The sequence below is a fragment of the Gracilinanus agilis genome, chromosome 3 (assembly GCF_016433145.1).
Source record: "Gracilinanus agilis isolate LMUSP501 chromosome 3, AgileGrace, whole genome shotgun sequence".
In the NCBI taxonomy this organism is placed as follows: Eukaryota; Metazoa; Chordata; class Mammalia; order Didelphimorphia; family Didelphidae; genus Gracilinanus; species Gracilinanus agilis.
In genome coordinates, this window is record NC_058132.1 from 342840038 (window position 1) to 342862461 (window position 22424).

At 36.4% G+C, this 22424-nt stretch overlaps 2 protein-coding genes across 2 annotated transcripts in view; one reads left to right on the plus strand and one right to left on the minus strand.

The window, feature by feature from the left end:
* The window catches only part of CD86 (CD86 molecule), a 36719-nt gene extending 26819 nt beyond the window's left edge, over positions 1-9900 (minus strand). The window contains exon 1 of the mRNA XM_044669164.1: positions 9813-9900. Within this exon, the coding sequence (XP_044525099.1) occupies positions 9813-9900 (88 nt within the window). The remainder of the gene's footprint in view (positions 1-9812) is intronic.
* A 1297-nt stretch (positions 9901-11197) lies between these two features.
* The window catches only part of ILDR1 (immunoglobulin like domain containing receptor 1), a 148467-nt gene continuing 137240 nt past the window's right edge, over positions 11198-22424 (plus strand). Inside the window, exon 1 of the mRNA XM_044669165.1 lies at positions 11198-11270. Coding sequence (XP_044525100.1) covers positions 11198-11270 — 73 coding nt within the window. The remainder of the gene's footprint in view (positions 11271-22424) is intronic.

Below are 22424 nucleotides of genomic sequence, written 5' to 3' on the forward strand. Positions count from 1 at the left end.
ATACTAGCCATCTGAAATAAAGACTATGGATACTTATCCTCATTTTATAGATGTCAAAACTGAGGGTTTAAAGATAAGTAATTGGCCATTATCACACAATCAATCAATAAGCATTATTAAGTATATATTATGTGCTATGGGCATCTAGGTGGCTCAATGGATATACAGGAAGACTTCTCTCCCTGAGGTCAAATCTGACCTCAGACACTGACTAGCTGGGCGACCCTGGGAAAGTTGCTTAACCCTGTTTGCCTCAGTTTCCTCAATGAACTGGAGAAGAAAATGACAAACGACTCCAGTATCTCTGCCAGGAAAACCCTAAATAGAGTCTTGAAGAATAAGACACGCCTGAACAATGAACTTAGTCACTTAGTCAATGTGACTATATGCTCTTTGAAGGCAAAGGCTGTATTCCATCTCTATTTTGAATCTTGCCCCATATCTGAGCCATGTTTTGCACAGAATAGGCACTTAATTGTTGTTTGTTGAATGAATGAATTGAATAAATCAATGAGCTATTTTGAGGTGGGTTATTTGAGTCTGTCTCTGAGGCAAGGGGAGACTGGCAGTTTTTACTACTGACAGCTGGGATAGAGAAACAGATTTAAGGAGTTCATAGGTGATGAATATTTAGTTATTAATATAGGTAGGTAGTTAGTGAATAAATTTCTAGGTAGGCAGTGTAGGTAGTTAGCCCTGGTCTGCCCAGGCAGAAGAACCTGTCCTCGAAGCCAGTTAGAGTAGGGTTTTTTAGAAATTTTAGTTAGGATTAGGAATTTAGGTAAGGTATTAGAGTAATAATCTCTCTTTCTTGCTTTCTATTTTCTAATTGTACTTCCTCTCAAATTAAACTAAGTGCTTTATCAAACTGCTCTCCTCACTTTTGTCAAACTCCTACCAAATTAATTATTAATATCAAGAAGACCAACTCCTGGGCAGGGGCCATCCTTTTAATGTCCATTGTAAGTAGTCCACTCCATGACACCCTAGCCTCAGGCTATGGTTCCTTTCCCAAGCCTAGTTGTATCCTGTCAGTGTAGTTTGAACATTCTCATTTCTTTGTAACCATGGTAATGTCGACCAATCATATTTCTCTGTCCCTCAGTTCCCCTAAAAGATATGTTTCCCAAATTCTTTTGTTCCTCGGAGCTATCATCACACATGGTGATTTCTCCCAGAGGTCAGTACTCAGAGTAGCCAAAGCCTTGGGCTCTGTGTGGATTTTGAGCACATGACTCTGTGTGGAGGCCTAAGGATTGCACCATACTCCTGATTAAAGACTTGGTTTTTCTGACTATTTAATAGTTTTGTGTTTTTTCCAGTTTAACACATGTAAATATTCATTTTTAAACATTTCAAGTACCAAATTCTCTCCCTTCCTATCTCCCTTCCTCCAACATTGAAAAAGCAAGCAATTTGCATATCCAGAATTAAAACAGGACTCTGACAAACCCCTTAGACATTTACTGCCAACACTACCACCCCTAGTAATAATAATTATTATAATAATAATAAACTTCTATAACACTTTAAGGTTTATAGAGCATTTTCTTCACAATAACTCTGAAAGAGAATGAAAATAGGCTTATTTTCATTAAAGAGTTAAAGTTAAATGACTTGCCCAAGTTAAACATAGCAAACTGTAGGGGCTAGATTCAAATTAAGGTCTCCTAATTCCAAGTTGAATGTTCTTTTCACCTTGCTGCCAAATGTAAACCTGGGCTTCTCTGGGTGTCCCTTCTAGTTCAGTATTTTAGAATTTTCAGTCACAAAGAACAGATCTGGATTTTGATGGCACCAGACTCTCTATCTTCTTTTCCTTTCTTTTCCCCAATGGCCCTCTCTTTTTTTAGGTACAAGATGGTAGGGAGAGTACAACCTCAATGGCAATCTATTATTTCCATAACTAGGTTATTTATTTTCAAAAGGATCACAGAATATGAGAAAATTGCAAACATACTGAGTTTCACCAAACAATTTTATCTCTGCAATCAAATGAATTATTCCATCTTTGATTTGGTTAGTGACTTTCAAAACCAACTGCATCTCCTTTCTTCCTTTGGCTTTCCGCCTATTGGGCATTTTACCGTTCATTAGCATCTCTACCGGAGGGTGAGGTAGAACAAGAAAGTAAATCAATTTTTGAGTCTGGTGCTTACTCTTCTTTGGTTATTCAATCATTTCAGACGTGTTCATCTCTCATGACTCCACTTGGAGTTTTCTCATATATATACTGGAATGGTTTGCCACTTCCTTCTCCAGCTCATTTTACAGAAAAGAAAACTGAGGCAAATAGGGTTAAATGGCTTTCCCAGGGTCACACTGCTAGTAAGTGTCTGAGGTCAGATTTCCTGACTTCAGGCTTGGCACTCTACCCACTGTGCCATCTAACTACTTCCCCGACTCCTTTAAAAATTAGGTCTTGACTTCCTGGTTAAGATGGTGGCAGAGTAAAAAGCAGCTACTTAACCTCTCCTAACCGAAACATACAGGACTCCTCAAGAAGACATAAAAACAAATCCAGAGGAGCAAAGGGACCCCACAACAGGGCGCAGCATTGAAGGTACGTGGAATCAGGGCATTTCCATGCTATAAAGGAATGAAACAGCTCTCACTAAAACGCAAGCTGAGCAACCCCCTCCCCCACCCCTCACCACCTACAGTGCCAAAGCCAGCGCACAAGAATTAGAGCAAGTTTGGGGCACGGATTAAGTCCTTGGCAGCCAACTGGGGTCACCAGGGCCTGCTCCTGAGAGCAGCAAGACTTAAGACCCCAAGAGGCTAAAAAACACGTGCGGACTTTGAATGCAGACCCAGAGTGCAGGCACGAGTACAGGCATGGACTCAAGCCCAGACACGGATCCTGAGCGCAGGTGCAGACCTTGAGTGGAGACCCAGTGCAGAGGAGTGCATGACTGTGGAAGCAGCGCCCTGAGACTGTTAAAGGAGCCTCAGGCAGAGGAACAAGCAAGGGGACCACCAGGAGGCTTGACCCTGAGAACAACTAGACCTGAGACCTCAGGAGCCTAAAGAGAACAGACAGACCCTGAGTGTGAGGATAAACCTGAGAGGGTGCAGGGCTAACAATGGTAAGCCAGAGACAAGAACCCCAAAAGAGAAAGATCATCAAGAAGAAATCTGTAACACTCGACAACTTTTACACAGATAAAATCCAGACAAAAGAGCAAACAGCAGAGGAGAACAAACAAGTAATCATATCCAAACCTTCCCAAAATAATTAAAACTGGCCAAGAGCAATTGAAGAGTTGAAATCTGAGATGATGAGAAAGATGGAAGAGATTTGGTGAGAGAAGTGGGAAATAGCTAAAAAAGGAAATAAACAGGTTAGAAGACAAAAACTCCCAATTAGAGAAAGATGCCCAAAAATCAAACGAAATAGTAAGCAAATTGGAAACCAAAATCTGGTAAGAAAATAACAGTTTAAACGGCAGAATTTTGCACTTGGAAAGTGAGGCTCAGAAATCAAATGAACTGATAAGCAAATTGAACACCAGAAATGACCAGATTGAAAAGGAAAACCAAAAGATTATAGCCAAAAATCAGTCCCTAAAGGCTAGAATTGAGCAATTAGAAGCTAATGATCTCTCAAGACAGCAAGAACAAATAAAACAAAGTCAAAAGACTGATAAAATAGAAGGAAACATGAAATATCTCAATGAGAAACTGACAGATCAAGAAAACAGGTCTAGAAGAGACAATCTGAGAATCATTGGTCTTCCTGAAAAAGCAGAAATTAATAAAAATTTGGACTCCATACTAAAGGAAATTATTTAGCAAAATTGCCCTGAAGTTCTAAAACAAGAGGGCAAGATAGACATTGAAAGGATCCATAGATCACCCTCTACACTAGACCCAGAAAAGATAACCCCAAGGAATACACTAGCCAAATCCAAGAGCTTCCAAGTAAAAGAAAAAATTTTACAAGAAGCCAGAAAGAGACAATTCAGATATCAAGGAGCAACAATCAGGATAACACAGGATCTGGCAGCCTCCACACTAAAAGATCTCAAGGCTTGTAATATGATATTTAAAAAGGCAAGAGAACTGGGTCTACAACCAAGGATCACCTACCTATCAAAACTAACCATATACTTCCAAGGTAAAGTTTGGGCATTCAACAAGATAGAAGATTTCCAAGTATTTGCACAGAAAAGACAAGGACTAAATGGAAAGTTAGATATCCAACCACAAAAATCAAGAGAAACATGAAAAGGTAAATAAGAAACAGAGGGGAAAGAAAGAAAACTCGTATTTTTAAAATTTGCCTCTTTAAGGGCTTCAATATGATCTAATTATTGGTATTCCTATGTGGAGAAATGTTATGTATAATTCTCTTTAAGGAACTCTATTCACTATTATAGTATTCACTATTATAATAATTAGAAGAATTATTCATAGGGAGAAGTTGGAATACTAAATGGTCTAAGATGATATGGTGGTGGGAAAGAGGGAGGTGAATAGTAGAGGACACCAAGAAAAACTTGAATGAATAAGAAAAATAGGATATTCTATTACACATAAAGAGGGCATGGAAAGGGGAAGGGATGAATACTATTATAAGAAGGAGAGGAAGAGAGCATTAAGAGGTAATATTTAAACCTTACTCTCAGTATAATTGACCCTGAGAGGGAAGAGTAGCTATATTATCCATTGGGATATAAAACTCTATCCAACCCTACTGATAAAGTCAGAAGGGAAAAACCAAGGAGAGCAGGGGAGTGGGGAGGTCATAAAAGGGAGGGGAGAAGAAGGAGGAGGGAATTCATTACGCCTTAAAAATAAATAGAGGGGAATAATAAGGGAAGGGGTAGAAAGGGTAGTAAATCAAGGGAGGGGGCAAGGGTTACTGGCTTAAAGCAAACCACTGGTTTAAAAGGAAATAGTGAAGGAAGAAGAGGTAGAACCAGGAGAGGATACCAAAATGTTGGCGAATACACAACTGATAATTATAACTCTAAATGTGAATGGGATGAACTCGCCCATAAAAAGGAAGCAAATAGCAGAGTGGATTAGAAACCAAAATCCTACCATATGTTGTCTACAAGAAACATATCTGAGGCGGATGGACATATACAGTTTTAAGGTAAAGGGCTTGAGCAAAATCCTTTGGGCATCAAATGAAAAAAAGAAGGCAGGAGTGGCTACTATGATTTCTGACAAAGCCAAAGTAAAAATAGATATGATTAAAAAACACAGGGAAGGTCATTACATCCTGATTAAAGGCAGTATAGACAATGAGGAAATAACATTGTTCAATATGTATGCACCAAATGGCATAGCAAACAGATTCATAAAGGAGAAACTGGCAGATCTCAAGAAGGAAATAGATAGTAAAATCATACTAGTGGGAGATCTAAATATCCCTCTATCAGATCTAGATAAATCAAACCAAAAAATAAATAAGAAAGAGATAAGAGAGGTGAATCAAGTCCTAGAAAAAATAGATTTAATAGATATGTGGAGAAAAATAAATAGGAACAAAAAGGAATACATCTTCTTTTCAGCTGCACATGGTACATTCACAAAGATCGACCATGTAATAGGGCATAGAAACATTGCAAACAAATGCAAAAGAGCAGAAATAAAATGTAACCTTCTCAGACCATAATGCAATAAAAATAATAATTAGTAAGGGCACCTGGACAGGCAAATCAAAAACTAATTGGAAATTAAATAATATGATTTTCCAAAACCAGCTAGTCAAAGAAGAAATCATAGTAACAATCAACAATTTCACTGAAGAGAATGACAATGATGAGACATCCTACCAAAATCTGTGGGATGCGGCCAAGGCAGTACTCAGGGGGAAATTTATATCCTTGAGTGCATATATTAACAAATTAGGGAGGGCAGAGATCAATGAATTGAGCATGCAACTCAAAAAATTAGAAAGTGAGCAAATTAAAAATCCCCAGATGAAAACTAAATTAGAAATACTAAAAACCAAGGGAGAAATTAATAAAATCGAAAGTAAAAGAACTATTGAATTAATAAATAAGACTAGAAGCTGGTATTTTGAAAAAAAGATAAAATAGACAAAGTACTGGTAAATCTAATAAAAAAAAAAAGGAAAGAAGAAAACCAAATTGACAGTATCAAAGATGAAAAGGCAGACCTCACCTCTAATGAAGGGGAAATTAAGGCAATCATTAAAAACTATTTTGCCCAATTATATGGCAATAAATATAGCAATCTAGAAGATATAGATGATTATTTACAAAAATATAAATTGCCTAGATTAACAGCAGAAGAAATAGAATACCCTAATAATCCCATATCAGAAAAAGAAATTGAACAAACCATCAAAGAACTCCCTAAGAAAAAATCACCAGGGCCTGATGGATTCACAAGTGAATTCTATCAGACATTCAAAGAGCAACTAATCCAAATACTACACAAATTATTTGATATAATAAGCAAAGAAGGAGTCCTACCAAATTCCTTTTATGACACAAATATGGTACTGATTCCAAAGCCAGGGAGATCAAAAACAGAGAAAGAAAAATACAGACCAATCTCCCTAATGAACATAGATGAAAAAATCTTAAATAGAATATTAGCAAAGAGACTCCAGCCAGTGATCTAGAGGATCATCTACCATGATCAGGTGGGATTTATACCAGGAATGCAAGGATGGTTCAACATTAGGAAAACCATCCACATAATTGACCATATCAACAATCTAACAAACAAAAATCACATGATTATCTCAATAGATGCTGGAAAAGCCTTTGACAAAATACAGCATCCATTCCTACTGAAAACCCTGGAAAGTATAGGAAAAGAAGGAGCTTTCCTAAAAATAATAAACAGTATATACCTAAAAACATCAACAAGCATCATATGCAATAGGGATAAATTAGAAGCCTTCCCAATAAGATCAGGAGTGAAACAACGATGCCCATTATCACCTCTATTATTCAACATAGTACTAGAAATACTAGCAGTAGCAATTAGAGAAGAAAAAGAAACTGAAGGTATCAAAATAGACAATGAGGAGACTAAGCTATCACTCTTTGCAGATGATATGATGGTCTACTTAAAAAATCCTAGAGAATCAACTAAGAAGCTTGTAGAAATAATCAACAACTTTAGCAAAGTTGCAGGATACAAAATAAATGCACATAAATCCTCAGCATTTCTATATATTTCCAACACATCACAGCAGCAAGAGGTAGAAAGAGAAACACTATTTAAACACTAAGGACAATATAAAATCCTTAGGAATCTATCTACCAAAACAAACACAGGAATTATACGAAAACAACTACAAAACACTTTCCAAAGAAATAAAACTAGATCTAAACAATTGGAAAAACATTGATTGCTCATGGGTAGGAAGAGCTAACATAATAAAAATGACCATTCTACCCAAATTAATTTACCTATTTAGCGCCATACCTATCAAAGTACCAAAAAACTTTTTTACTGAATTAGGAGAAACTATAACAAAGTTCATTTGGATTAACAAAAGATCAAGAATATCAAGGGAAATAATGAAAAAAAAATGTGAAGGAAGGGGGTCTAGCAGTACCAGATATTAAACTGTACTATAAAGCAGCAGTCATCAAAACCGTATCGTACTGGCTAAGAGACAGAAGAGAGGATCAGTGGAATAGAGTTGGGGTAAGGGACATCAGCAAGACAGTGTATGATAAACCCAAAGAGCCCAACTTTTGGGACAAAAATCCACTATTTGACAAAAACTGCTGGGAAATTTGGAAAACAGTATGGGAGAAAATAGGTTTAGATCAACATCTCACACCCTACACCAAGATAAATTCAGAATGGGTGAATGACTTGAATATAAAGAGGGAAACTATAAATAAGTTAAGTGAACAGAGTAGTTTACTTGTCAGATCTCTGGGAAAGGAAAGATTTTAAAACCAAGCAAGAATTAGAGAAAATTACAAAATGTAAAATAAATGATTTTGATTATATCAAACTAAAAAGCTTTTTTGTACAAACAAAAGCAATGTAGCCAAAATCAGAAGGGAAATAACAAATTGGGAAAAAATCTTTATAACAAAAAACTCTGACAGAGGTCTAATTATTCAAATATACAAGGAGTTAAACCAATTGTATAAAAAAATCAAGCCATTCCCCAATTGATAAATGGGCAAGAGACATGAATAGGCAATTTTCAGATAAAGAAATCAAAAGTATCAATAAGCTCATGAGAAAGTGTTCTAAATCTCTAATAATTAGAGAAATGCAAATCAAAACAACTCTGAGATATCACCTCACACCTAGCAGATTGACTAAAATGAAAGAAGGGGAGAGTAATGAATGCTGGAGGGGATGTGGCAAAACTGGTACATTAATGCATTGTTGGTGAAGTTGTGAACTGATCCAACTATTCTGGCTGGCAATTTGGAACTATGCTCAAAGGGCTATAAAAGAATGCCTGCCCTTTGATCCAGTCATACCATTGTTGGGTTTGTACCCCAAAGAGATCATAGATAAACAGACTTGTATGAAAATATTTATAGCTGCGCTTTTTGTGGTGACAAAAAACTGGAAAAGGAGGGTATGCCCTTCAATTGGGGAATGGCTGAACAAATTGTGGTATATGCTGGTGATGGAATACTATTGTGCTCAAAGGAATAATAAACTGGAGGAATTCCATGTGAACTGGAAAGACCTCCAGGAATCGATGCAGAGTGAAAGGAGCAGAGCCAGAACATTGTACACAGAGATCAATACACTGTAGTAAAATAGAATGTAATGGATTTCTGTACTAGCAGCAATGCAATGACCCAGGACAATTCTGAGGGATTTATGGAAAAGAATGCTACCCACATTCAGAGGAAGAACTACAGGAGTGGAAACAGAAGAAAAAAACAACTGCTTGAACACATGGGTTGAGGCGGACATGATTGGAGATGTAGACTTGAAACTACTACACCAATGCAACTATCAGCAATTTGGAAATAGGTCTTAATCAATGACACATGTTAAAACCAGTGAAAATACACATCTGCCATGGGGGGAGGGGGAAGTCGGGGGGTGAAGGGGAAAGTAAGAGCATGAATTATGTAACCATGTTAACGTTTCAAAAAAATAAATATTAATAAATGTTTTTTTTAATTAGGTCTTTTTTGGCTAGATCTAAGTTTTTTAAAGGCAAGACATCTGGTTGAAAGAGGAGGTTAAAAATGTTTGGAGTTTCCAGGTCTTCAATTAAAAGGAAGAGTCAATCAATGAGGCAAACATCGTCATCATCTCATTTTAAAAAATTATCACAGTCACCCAACTTTCAGCAACTACCACCCTGATCAATTGGCATCCATTAACATGGAGGCAAGACCCTCCATTAGCAAAAAGATTATAATTCTCTGAAAGCTCTGATGGTGCTTAGCATTATTTAGAAATAAGATATTTTTTAAATTAAGGTACATACACTTCAAACAAAAGAATCCTATTGCACACTTAATAGACTATAGCACAATGTAAACATAACTTTTATAAACACTGGGAAACAGAAAAAAATTCATGTGCTTCTTTTTATTGAGCTGGTTTTTCATACTTTATTGCAGTAGTTTGAAACTGAACCTCTAAAATCTCTGAGGGCTACCTGTACCTAGGTAAATTACAACTTGGGAGAAACTGGGCACTTTCTTTTTTACAACCCAAAACTTCTCTATTAATTCAACTTTTATTTAGAGAATCTTGAAAGGAATGGCAAAGAAGCTTGGTTTCCCCCTGTGGCCATTGGTAGCTAGAGACAGAAGGTTATCAATGCTCATATGAGCACCAACTTTTGGGCCTTGAACTCCCTCTACCATCACCTGTATCTTCCATGATGCCCAAAATTTCAGTTCCACCCAGCTCCAGGGTGAGCTTCCATGCCCCACACTGGACCAGAGTAGATGCCATCTAAATTGATTCCGAGAGTAGACCCAGATACTAATGGTTCCCATGCCAGGCTGCAGGGGACTGTTTAAAATTTCTCAAGAACCCATCCTACTATCCATGAGAATGTTAGTAACAGTTACTTCCTCTCTCTACCAATGTCATCTAGTCAGCAGAGTGGGAATGGGGAGAGAGGCAAACTTCTCTGGGCAATGGGATTACTCAGAGGCTGACTTCCTTCAAAACTCAACTCAAAATCCACCTTCTAGAGGGGACCTTCCCTAATCTCTCCAACTATGAGCTCCTTCTCTCTGAGATTACTTTTCATCTATTTTGTGTATATCTTGTACATACCTAATTATTTTTATATTTGTCTTTTCTCTTAAAATATAAGCTCCTTGAGGTCAGAGACTGTTTTTGCCTTTACTGTATCCCCAGGGCTTAGCACAGTGCTTGACACATAGTAAGTGTGTAACAAATGCCTGACTGACTGTTGACCTAAGATGGGAAGAAGAAAGAAAAAACAGCAGAGAAGTTTTGGGGAATATTTAAACACACACATACACACACACACACACACACACACACACACACACACACACACACACACATAAACTTAGATACTGAAAGGTTTCAGTTATAACGACTCATGAAGATATTGAAGATATATTCAAAAGCTGACTCTAAAAGCAAAGTGTTCATGGACCAGACTTATGGATATTTCTAATATTTCACATGATTGATTTCTAAATCCTTAAACTGGTTGGGTCTTAAATTGTATGGAATTTAAAAATCAAACCTTTACTACTACTCTCTGGAGTCTGAAAGCTAGCAGGCAAGTTCTAAAGGTCCTTTCTAATGTCAAAGACCAACCCTTGCATTTGTATAAGCTGGTGCCAGTGTGGCAGAAAGAAGGTTTCACATGAATTTCTTTCCTGGGCAGCTGGCGGTACTATTAGGTTGCCATCCATTCCTGTTGGTTGTCAGGGCTATGTTATAACTCTGATGTGCCACCTGTTTGATTGACATCCTACAACCCCCATGGCTACGATCCTCAATAAAATCTGTTCAGCTCACTCACTCCCTCTCTCTGACCTGCTGAAGAGGAGCTGACAGGCTGACCTGACACTGAAGATCTCTGTGCCTCTTTGTGTGTTTCTTATACCTATGTCCTTTCTCCCTTAATCTTTAGCCCTTCCACCCATACCCTCCCAGCTCTTGCCTTCCCTTCTAGGTGCTTAGACCCACTCAAGAAGATCATGAAGTGGCTGGACTGCTTCAGATACAGCACAGAATGAAACATCTGACATAACTGTTTTAAATGTCACCAGCATCATCAGTCATCAACATCATCATCTTGACTAATCATCGATTTGCCCATCTCCTGACAGGAGGTGAGAGACACAGGGTGGAAATTAAGACATATATTTTAGACATAGCAAAAGCAGGAATTTGTTTTCCTTGACTTTGCATATTAGTTATAGGGGTTCAGGTTTTCTTTTTTTTCATTGTGGAGAGGGAGGTGGAAAGAAAGAAAAAAATCAACTTTTGTTCATTGAAAGAAAATTAAATTTAAAAAAGAAGAAAACAAATTTTTCACTTCTATCTGCATAAGATATTAGTAGGGCTACCAAAAGTGACCTCAGATCAGTGTCTCTATGTCTCATCAAGGTAGGGGATGTTTATAACACCCAGAGTTGAAAGTGTCAGCAAGAGGATACAAAAAACTTTGGAAAGTTAGCAGGAACTTACCAGAAATCATGAATATCAACAGCAAAAAGAGTCTTTTCCAGTCCATGGTGCTGAAATGAGAATCAGTCAGAAATTAAAAACATTGACACTGCATCTTCATTAAAGAATGAAAAGAGAGATCATGAAGCCTTTTAGATTATGAGTGGGATGGGGCAAATATAGGGCACACTGATTAATATTTAGACATTAGAATTGCTTATTTGTTTCTTACTTAGTTCTCTTAACTCATAGCTCTTACTAGGACTTCTCTTGGGACTATGTCCTTTCTCCCTTAATCTTTAGCCCTTCCTGTCTCTATAAATATTCAAGAGGAAACTGAATAACTACTTTTCAGTAATGTTATTGAGGGAATTCATGCTCAGTACCAGCTAAGTCCACCAGCATTGGGTCCTTCTCTCTGTAATTAGCAAAATCAGTTTGTTATTACTATAATAATAATGATCCTTTTGTTTTGTTTCTTAGGGGAATATTTTGATCTTTCTTGTCATCAATGTAGAGAATTCCCTGCGTGGAAACTCCCTCCACCAATTCAGATTGGCAGTTTGCCTATAACTTAGAATTGTCTATGGTACTTAGAGTTCAAATGACTTGTCCATGGTTGCACAGCTAAAATGTATCAGGTAAGATTTAACTCAGGTCTTCTTGATTCCAAGAGTCACTTTCTGCCTCTACTTCTACCACTTATCCTGCCTCTCTACTATCCTCATTATTGTCTTGTTTTATTAAAGTGCTCTTCTGATACCTAGAGATTATTACACGGAGATGATTTGGGGTGCTTAGAGGATATGCCAACAGAGCTCCATTGTTAAGGGTCCTACAAAGATGGGAAAAGCAGGAAAGTGTGGAGAGGGGACTTACTCCATGTTGTTTGTCCAAGGATCAGTCTAGCTGGGTTCACACAAAATGATAAGTTTTTTCAGCCAAAAGCAATCCATGAAGAACTGTTTACTTCAGCACAGAAGGAACACCTGCTTATGGATGAAACTGTAGATTCATTAAGCTGAAGTAATAATATAATCTATGGAGATCATTTTAAATAACACTTTAAAGTTTGCCAAAAAATCACTTTACATATATTATCTCATCTTCCCCCAAATCCTGAGAAGTAGATGCTCTTATCATCTTCATTTCACAGAGAAGGAAACAGCCTCAAGGTGAAGCTGAGAGTGGTTAAGTGACTTGCCCAGGGTCACAAGTCTAATAGGTCTCTGAGGAAGATCTTACACAAACCCTACTAACTTCAAATCCAGAGTTCTTGACTGTGCTAACAAGCTGCCCAATATGATAATACTAATGATAATAGTAGTTACTTACTAATTGTGTGACCCTGGGAATATCACTTAACCCTATTTGCCTCAGTTTCCTCATCCGTAAAATTATCTGGAGAGGGAAATGGCAAACCACTCCAGTATCTTTGTGAAGAAAACCCCAAATGGAGTCCCAAAGAGTAGAACATGATTGAAACAACAATGATAATAATAATAATAAAAGAAATGTTTAATAATTAGTATCATTATGTCATTCTTCATGAAGCAAAAAGCTTTCAATGTACAGAGCCCTGACCAAGAAGGGTCATTAAAAATGAAACTTCACTTACCAGCTGATACAAGCAAGATTTATGATCAAATTCAACTTTTCCTTATAGCCAATGACAAAAGTTATGGATCAAAAGTATGGACTTGGTTGTCTCCCTCATATCCAGTAACTGATTAACTCATTCTGGGAATGTCATTTAGTTCCATTGTCTGGATTGCCTGGATTTAGTCTCTAAAAGTTGGTTCCAGTAGGGCAAAGAACACTGATATGGGAGACAGGAAACTCTATGTCTAGTCCTAGCTTTGTCACTCATTATATCATATGTGACCTAGAATAAGTCACTACATCTCTGGGCTTCCATTTCCTCCTCATTTAAATGAGGGAGTGGAATTTAAACTGTGAAGTTTGTAAATCTACAGATGAAGAACCCTGGGCAGCTGGGCTAGATTTAGAGGTGTGGTCTCCAAGGGATCTAGGAGAAACAATGAAAGGAAATGATATCCTGCTTTGTTCACTGAAACTTAAAAAAAACAAAACCCTTATCTTCCATCTTAGAATCATAGTATTGATTCTAAGGCAGAAGAGCAGTAAGAACTAGATAATGGGAATAAAGTGACTTGCCCAGGGTCACATAGCTAGGAAGTGTCTGAACCCAGGATCTCTCATTTCTAGGCTTGGGTCTCTATTCACTGAGATACATAGCTGCCTTCTCACTGAGATTTGAAACTAGAGCGGAGCAGGATTTGACTTCCTTAGACAAGAGAGAGTCTGTAGCTAAGAATAGCCCCAACCCTTACTACTTCAAAACAGCAAGAAGCATACCAAACAACAGTAAGAAGAGAAGAATGGAAACCATTCTCAAAAGAAAACAGCATCATGGGATTACCATTCCTACTTGTATTAGCCTCTCTCCACCCTGGGCCTCATGCCTCATTGAGTTGCTCAGCAGCTAATGGATTCTCCCCTAAGCAGTCATTCAGTTGGATTTCCCCAACCTTTCAATGAGGAGAGAGGGTGGAGAATTTTCCCATTGTTAGTGATCTTGACAAGAGAGAATGGGCAACATGGGATGGAGAAATGGACCAGCCCTTATGCTACCTGGAATGGAAGGGATAATGCTTCCAGCAAGAATACTGAGTGAGAGGTTTTGTGTAAGCTCAACTCCCTCGTTCCCACCTCCACCCATAATGTCACAAATATATATAACACAATGCTGTGAGCAAAAGCACTTTTATGGATTCTATCCATATAAAAGCTAGAAATCAATCAAATAAGCTAAAGGAGAAAAATTATTCATTGTAAGAGGATAAAGGAAGGGGGTTTGAACAAGATGGCTGAGAGAGAGAGCATGGCCAAACCCAATCTTCCACTATTCCAAAATATCAAGAATGTATGAGAGAAGAAGAATAACGAAGAGTAGCTAGAGAATACTCATAACAAGAAAACTGAAACTGAAAACTCAGCAAAAAAGATAACAAGAAAAATGAGAAAAAACAATGAGAAAAGGATGACTTGAAGGCCCTTGAGGAAAGAGAAAAATTACAGAAATTACCATTAATACTCCTCAAAATGATAACAACAGAAATTTAAGAACCTCCAAAATGGTTAAGAAAGAAAAAATGAAGCAGAAATTAGAGCTCTCAAAGAAGATTTTTTTTTCCAAAAAAAAAAAAAAAAAAGGAACAGTGGAGGAGAATTTGGAAGAAATAACAAAATCTTTTTGAAGCAATAGTTTCTCTGAAAAGCAAACCTGGAACTCAAAAAGCAATGATAGAAAAAAAGTAAAATATAAGAGATTATGGTGGGGTCACTGGAAAGTGATTTTTTTTTTTATCTTTTCTGAATTAGTATCCATACTTCCTCATTGAGGAATAAACATTTTGAAGGAGAAAAAGCACAAAGAAAGGTCTTTAAGGCAGGGAAAAGAGGGACCCAGAGAGGTATTCCTGCCAGTCCAGGTTCAAGAAGATAGAAGACTGAGAGTTTTTTCTTTCTCAAGAAGAGAGAAAGTTGTCAAATTAGCAATAAAACAATTTTCTTTAAAGGAAGTAGAGAAGTCATAATTAGATTGTAAAGTCAGCAATAAAATAATTTTTTTAAGGAAGTAAAGAAATCACAATTAAAATATATAGTTTTAAATAACACACAGTATAGTATAGTGAATAAAAGGCTGGCTTCCATCAAGGAGACTTGGGCTCAAATCCTACCTCTGAGCTATATTGTGTAACTCTTGCCGAATCATCTGATCTCTCTGGGCCTCAGGCGCAACTCTCTAAAGGTTTTTTGTTTTTTTTTAGAATTATACTGTTTGCATTACTGGAGTGGGTTTCTTCACTGGAAATTCCCTACCCTAATGAAAGTATAGGTCTGGATTTTAAAAAAAAAAATCAAAGACATGAAGATGAGAAGAAAATATGAGCCAGCTCTCTACAAGCCAAGGGTTTGAGAACGGAAGATTTTAACCAATCAGAGAATGATAAATGTTCTGAAAAACACAACAAAATTTAAAAGCCTGAATACTGGACTTTAGGAAATCATAAAAGTTGCTTAAAAGTAGAGGAAACAGAAAATAGATTCTAGATTGATAAAATTCAAATAGCCAATAGAGAGAAGTTCTAGCTTTTTTTTTCTGTGCATATACTTTAATTATTAATTACTAATTTTTATTTTAAAAATTGTCCATGGTTACATGATTCATGTTCTCTCCCTTCCTTTATCCCTCCCCCTCCCAGAGTTGACAAGCAATTCCACTAGGTTATACTTATATATTATCACTTGAGCCCATTTCCATATTATTTCTTTTTGTAAAAGAGCAAAACCAAAACCCTAAATCATGTACCCATATAAACAAGTGATAAATCACATATTTTCTTCTGTATTTCTGTTCCCACAGTTCTTTCTCCAGATGTGGATAGCATTCTTTCTCATAAGTCCCTCAGAATTGGAGAAGTTCTAACTTTAACTAATAAATGTTGTGGCCATATTTCAGAACATTGAACAACAACTAGGAAAAAATAACTCTTTACTTATTAAGGAAAAAGAATAAACTTAATTTAAGACTACTCCTAGGTAAAAAGAAATCAAATGAAAATTTGAATATGATATTTTTCAAGTCAAATGAGATTGTGACAATTTCGAAATTACATATCTTGAAGAGCCTGGATTAAAATCAAGAAGGAAAGAAGTACTTTTAGGAAAATTAAGATTCTGAAGCATGGTCACAAAGCAGGGCTTTGACATTCAAATTCATCAATGGAATTAAAATAAGCAAATACAGTTAATAGGAAAAGATTAAGCAATTAAAGCAATGTTTATATGTTTTTAGGGCAACACAAGATTTCTTGAAAGTAATATTTTGAGGTGCATTGAAACAATACTGAGAGAAAATCTACAGGAAAACTTCAAAGAGTAAAAAAAAAAAAAAAAAAACTAGGAGGAAAGAAGAAAAATTTAACTTGACATTTTCTGGTCCAGAACCCATATTTCCTCATGAGGGAATAAATATTGTGAATGAGAGAAAACCCAGAATAAGGTCTTTAGGACAAGGAAAAGAAGGACCCAGAGATGCACTATTGCCAGGCCAGGTTCAAGAAGACAGAAGTTTGAAAGGTTTTCTAATTCAAGTAGAGAGGTTCTGGGTTTTTCTATCTGTGTGTATAAATTGAGGAGGGGGAGGGGTGGCAGATTGGAGAGGGAGCTTTGAGAGAACAGGGAAAGAGCCCTAGGAAGTGGTACTAGGTTAAGATGAATGGGAGTTGGCAACCCTGCCTGAGAAAGGGTCTCTTGGGCATGTTTTTTATGCCCCTAGAGCCTGAAAGAATGAACAGGAGCTTTGCAATGGGTTCTTTATTGGTTGGGAGAGGGCAATGAGCACTTCAGACCTTTTCTGAGCTGGAGTTGTATTTCTCAGGATGTAGAGGATGAACAAAGAAATGATTGAGGAAACAAGTCTGATCTTCCAAGCATGTCGATCTTTTAAGCAATACATGGCAAACAGGAACCAAGCCTCCTCAGCATACAGGGAGAGACAGATTTTTATATATTAAAAACAATCAAATATGACTAATTAATTAAAAGAAAACAATATAACACTAGGAAAACCCAAAACTTTCTATCAATTATATCCTAGAGAGAAAAAGAAAACTGCAAAATCTTCTTTGAGATAAAGTAATACTTGATACAACTAGATAAAGCTTCAGCTTGGTTCAAACTCAAAATATTTGTAATAGAATTTTTTAAACCATACTGAGTTAGTTGTTTCAACATGTTTAAAAAAAATGGGGGGAGGGTGTAAGGTCTCAAACTATTTTTCTGAGACTATTACTAGCTCTAGATTCAAAACTATTCACAATAATGTTCCACTAAATCACTCCCTATACCTGTTTAGACTAGCAGGATTTACTATATGACTTTTTATGGTGGTGGGAACAAAAATAGTTTGTTCAATATGAAAAGCATCATATTTTTAAAAACCACCAAATTACATATACAAAATAAAATGACAGAATCTTCTTTGGGTTCTAGTAATATTTGACACAACCAGATAAGGCTTCAATTTGGTTCAAACTCAAAATATTTGTGCTAAAATTTTTAAACCATGCTGATGTGTTAAGATAACATAATATTAGTATACTTATAAATATTATATTATGTTAAATTATATTACATGAAATATCATGCAAGTAATATTATTACATATATAAAATATATTTTAAAATCACTGAATGAATACATGAAAGAATGAAAAACATGCATTAAGCAGTTGCCATGTGCCAGATACCATGCTAAGCCCAGAGAATACAAATAGAAAAGGCAAAACAGTCCTTGTCTTTGAGGAACTTACATTCTAATAGGGGAAGACAATACGTGTAGAGGAGTCCTAGCCAGGGAGAAGAGTTTTATTATGGGAAGTAAAAGGCTTGGTGAGTGCATTCACAGGGTAATTGTCCAATGTCAAGATCTTTCTAGGAACAATAGTATTTCTGTCATTTCTCTTCCCAAAGTAAGAGATGGAAAGAAGTAGATACAGAGGGAGGAGTGGTACGTGCATGATGGGATGCCAGGAAGATGACTAAAGAGCAGAGGTCTGGTCTTCTAGATATAGTGAATTTGCACCAATGAGAAAAGCACAGGCTGGGAGCAGGAGCTATTGGATCCAGACCTATAGGTAGGGTTCCAGCAGCAGCATGGTATGAAGATGGCCAGAGTTGAATCTTACCCCAAATCACCACAGAAGTGGTGGTTGTCTCCCATTCCACAGAGTTGCCTGAAGCCCATAATCTTTCCTTATCAACTACAAGGACAAATTTGCCTTCGCAAAAGAAAGAAATCTGCTGTGGTATGCAACCACATTACCCTCTCAGGGTAAAATAAGATGTGACTCATGGGACCTCCCTTCCGGGGGGGGGGGGGGGGGCATTTTTCCTTCTCCACACTTTTATCTTCTATTCTAGCTTAGTCTCACTTCCTCTTTTTAAAACTCCTGCACAGAAAGACATGCCTTTATGCTGCACTTCCCATATACATATAGACTCTCTCAATGCCTGGGACATTACATCCAAGATCATCTCACTACAAATATACTCTCTGCCCTCAAAAAGTTTTGGGCTGTCCTAGCCTACCAAGACACAGCTTTGTACCTAAGGAATCTATCTCCTTGATCCCAAAGCATCATGAGATGGGTAGACCAGACCTCTAAAGAGACTCCCAGTATCAGATAGGGTAAGGGAAGATTTTGTACAACAAACTTATCTGGGCTGAGAAAGAGAAAAATAAGAGAGAATTACAAATGAACATGAGACCTGGGGCTGGAGGGTGTGGGGTATTGCAAGGGAGCATCTGTGGGAGGAGACAAGGATGTATAATATTTATATATTGCAGTAAAGATACTGGGATTATGTGCTAATTTGAAAGAAGAGAAAAACCCCACAATTTAATGAGAAAAATTTAGTCTTAGCAAGTATAACACTAAATATGAATCTATTAAACTCCTGAGTAAAATGAAGGAGAATAGTAGGATGGATAAGAAAAGAAAATGAAATCGTTTGATGCATATACATAAGATCCACATTCAAACAAAGATGAAGAATGAAACTGAGGAGCTGACATGAAACTTATTATGCACTAAGGAATTCCAGAAAAATCAGAATTTGCATTCATGATTTCAGACAAGGGTAAGAGAGACAGGCAGACACAAAAAGACAGAGACAAAAGAGACAGAAAGAGACACAGGTCCACAGAAAGAAACAAGAGGCATACAGACAGAGACAGAGTCAGAGACAGAGAGAAACATAGAAAGAGAAAGACAACAGAGAGACAGAGGCAGAGAAAGAGAGAGAAAGCATATCATGTTAAAGGACAATGAAACAAAATCATTAATATACATGTACCAGATAGCGTGATCCCCAAGTTCTTATTAAAGTTCATCTTTTTTGATTGAGAAAAAGCTGTTTTCATTCCTTCCTTCTTTCCCCTCACATTTAAAAAGAAAAGAAAATCAAAATCCTTGTAACAAATATGCATAATTGAGCAAGACCGAAAAAACAAATTAACCCAGTAATATGGTATTCAATAAGCCCAGGAACACATATCTGAAGGAATCTAACAAGAACTGGTCAGAAAACCATAAAGCAGTTTAGAACACCAACCATATACCACAAGAAAGTTCAAATGAATAAATAATCTATTTTTAATACAAAGACTATATTGTAAAACTAATAGAAGAGAATAAATAGAAGTATATTCCCAACTCTTAGGGAAGAATTCATAATCAGACAAGAGACAAAGATGATTATAAAAGATAAAATAGTTATTTTAAATTATATAAAACTTAAAAGCATTTGCATGTATTCAAATCAATGCAACTAAAATTTAAAGGTAACTATTCTTTTGGGAGGGGGAAGAGCATCTAATATAAATGTCTGATATCCAAGATACATAGACAATTGATACAAATTTATAAGATTATTACTGAATTTATAAGTCATTAAGAGATACAGTTTCCAAGAGATGAAATAAAAAATAAAATCTATCAATAAACATATGAAAAACTCTGCAGACAACAAAAATGCAAATTTAATTTTAAAAACTTGCACTGACAATGATTTTATAATATTTTTTCACTACTCAATATTTTTATGTGTCAGTCAATCAACAACCATTTACTATGTGCCAGGAATTGTGCCAAGCACTAGAGATACCACATACACATACACAAAAGCCAAAAACAGTCCTAACTTGGAAGCACTTATTTTCTCATGAGTGAGAAAACATTTATGTATCAATACACACAACATAAATACATGGAAAGTAAATTTAGAAGATACTAACAGCTTTCTAGAGGAGAGGGTAGTTGAGCTACTTAAAGGAGGTCAAGGATATTAAGATCAGACTGTGAAAAGGAAGAGTGTTCCAGGAATGGGGGCAGACAGATGGAAGATAAGAAATAGAGTATCATCTGGGAGAAATAGAAAATAACTAGTAAGACTCAACCATAAAGTGTGTTTGGGGTGTGTGTGTGTGTGTGTGTGTCTGTGTCTGTGTGTCTGTGTGTCTGTGTGTGTTTGTGTGTGTGTGTGTGTGTGTGTGTGTAAGAGAGAGAGAGAGAGAGAAAGAGAAAGACAGAGAGACAGAGAGAGAGAAAGTGGGGTGATGTGCTAGAATACTAGAAAGAAAGAGGCCATGTTACAAATGGCTTTAATTTTTTTTTTTCAATTAGAGGAGAATGAAGATACTTTCCCCTATCATGACTGAGGGATTTAATTTAATTTAAATTTAATTTTTTTAAATTTTTTCAATCAACAAAAATCTATTTTCTCTCCCTCCCATCCCACTCAGCCCTTCATAGACAATGAAACAAAAAGAGAAAGTGTTACAAACGTATCATCAAGGAAAAGAGATGTCCACTGGCAACATTCCAAAGGAAATACAGGTAGACATAGATAGATAGATAGATAGATAGATAGATAGATAGATAGATAGATAGATAGATAGATAGATAATCTGTATGTATATGCACACATAAATATTTTTAATACATGACACATGTCATGGCACATTTTTATGTTCAATATATCATATTTATAGGAATATGTACACTATTTAAATGTATTTATGCATAAATACATAGCTGTAAATTTATTTCCATATTATTAAATATTCATGTGTGTGCCATATAAGTTATTACTTACATATTATTAAATAAAATATTACTTGAACACTTAAAAATTAGGGCTATTTTAGAAGTGCGATGAACAGCTTTGAGAGGCAGAAGGATTCTCCCACACCACCTTACTTGATGTCTTCATGTAAAGGATGGATGACTTCTTTTGGAAGGTGTTGGAGATGGGATCCTAAGTCAAGTGTAGGTTGTACTAGAAAGCTTTTGACATCTTTTTCCAACTCTGAAATTCTGTGATTAGAAAATCTCCGGGTTCTTTCCAATTCCAATATTCTATGAGTCAACTATTATTCTATATTTTCATTTAGAATTCAAACTATAGTTTCACTTTCATTCACATGTTGATTCCAATTCTTCCCTTCTGTTTCAATGAACCAGACTCAGAATTTTGCAAAACACAAAAATCATAGAATGTTAGCACTCACTGGAGACTTAAAGATTTTCAAATCAAGGGTTCTTTTTCTGGGATCCATGGACCACCACAGGATTTGTGTATAAATTTGGGATCTATGAACTTGGAGAGAAAAGTTACAATTTTACTATCACTAACATATGAGAGTTGGCATTTTATTCAATTATTTTAAAACATTTATCTGAGAAAAGATCTCTCCAAAGGCTTCACCAAACTGCCAAAGAGCTACATGACACACAAAAAAAAGGCTAAGAACATTCGATATAGTCCAACTCCTTATTTTATAGATTGGGAAACTGAAACTTGGAGAACATTTTCATATAACTGGAACATGGATTCATAGATGATGGGACTTAGAACTGGCAGGAACTTTGGAGATTATCAAGTTCACTATCCTCCCTCCATTTCACATCCAAGGAAACCAAGCACCAAAGAGGTTAACAAGGATTTGTCCGAAGTCACACAGCCAGTGATATAGACATAATGAGAACTCAGATGTTCTGACAGTTCTCTGCATGTCCTTATGAGTCATATCCTCCACTTTCTCATGACCCCATGGACCATCGCTATCCATGGGGTTTTCTTGGCAAGAATGACATTTTCTTCTATGATAATTATATCTCTGTACATTCATTCTAGAGCATCCCACTCCAGAGCAACACTCACAGT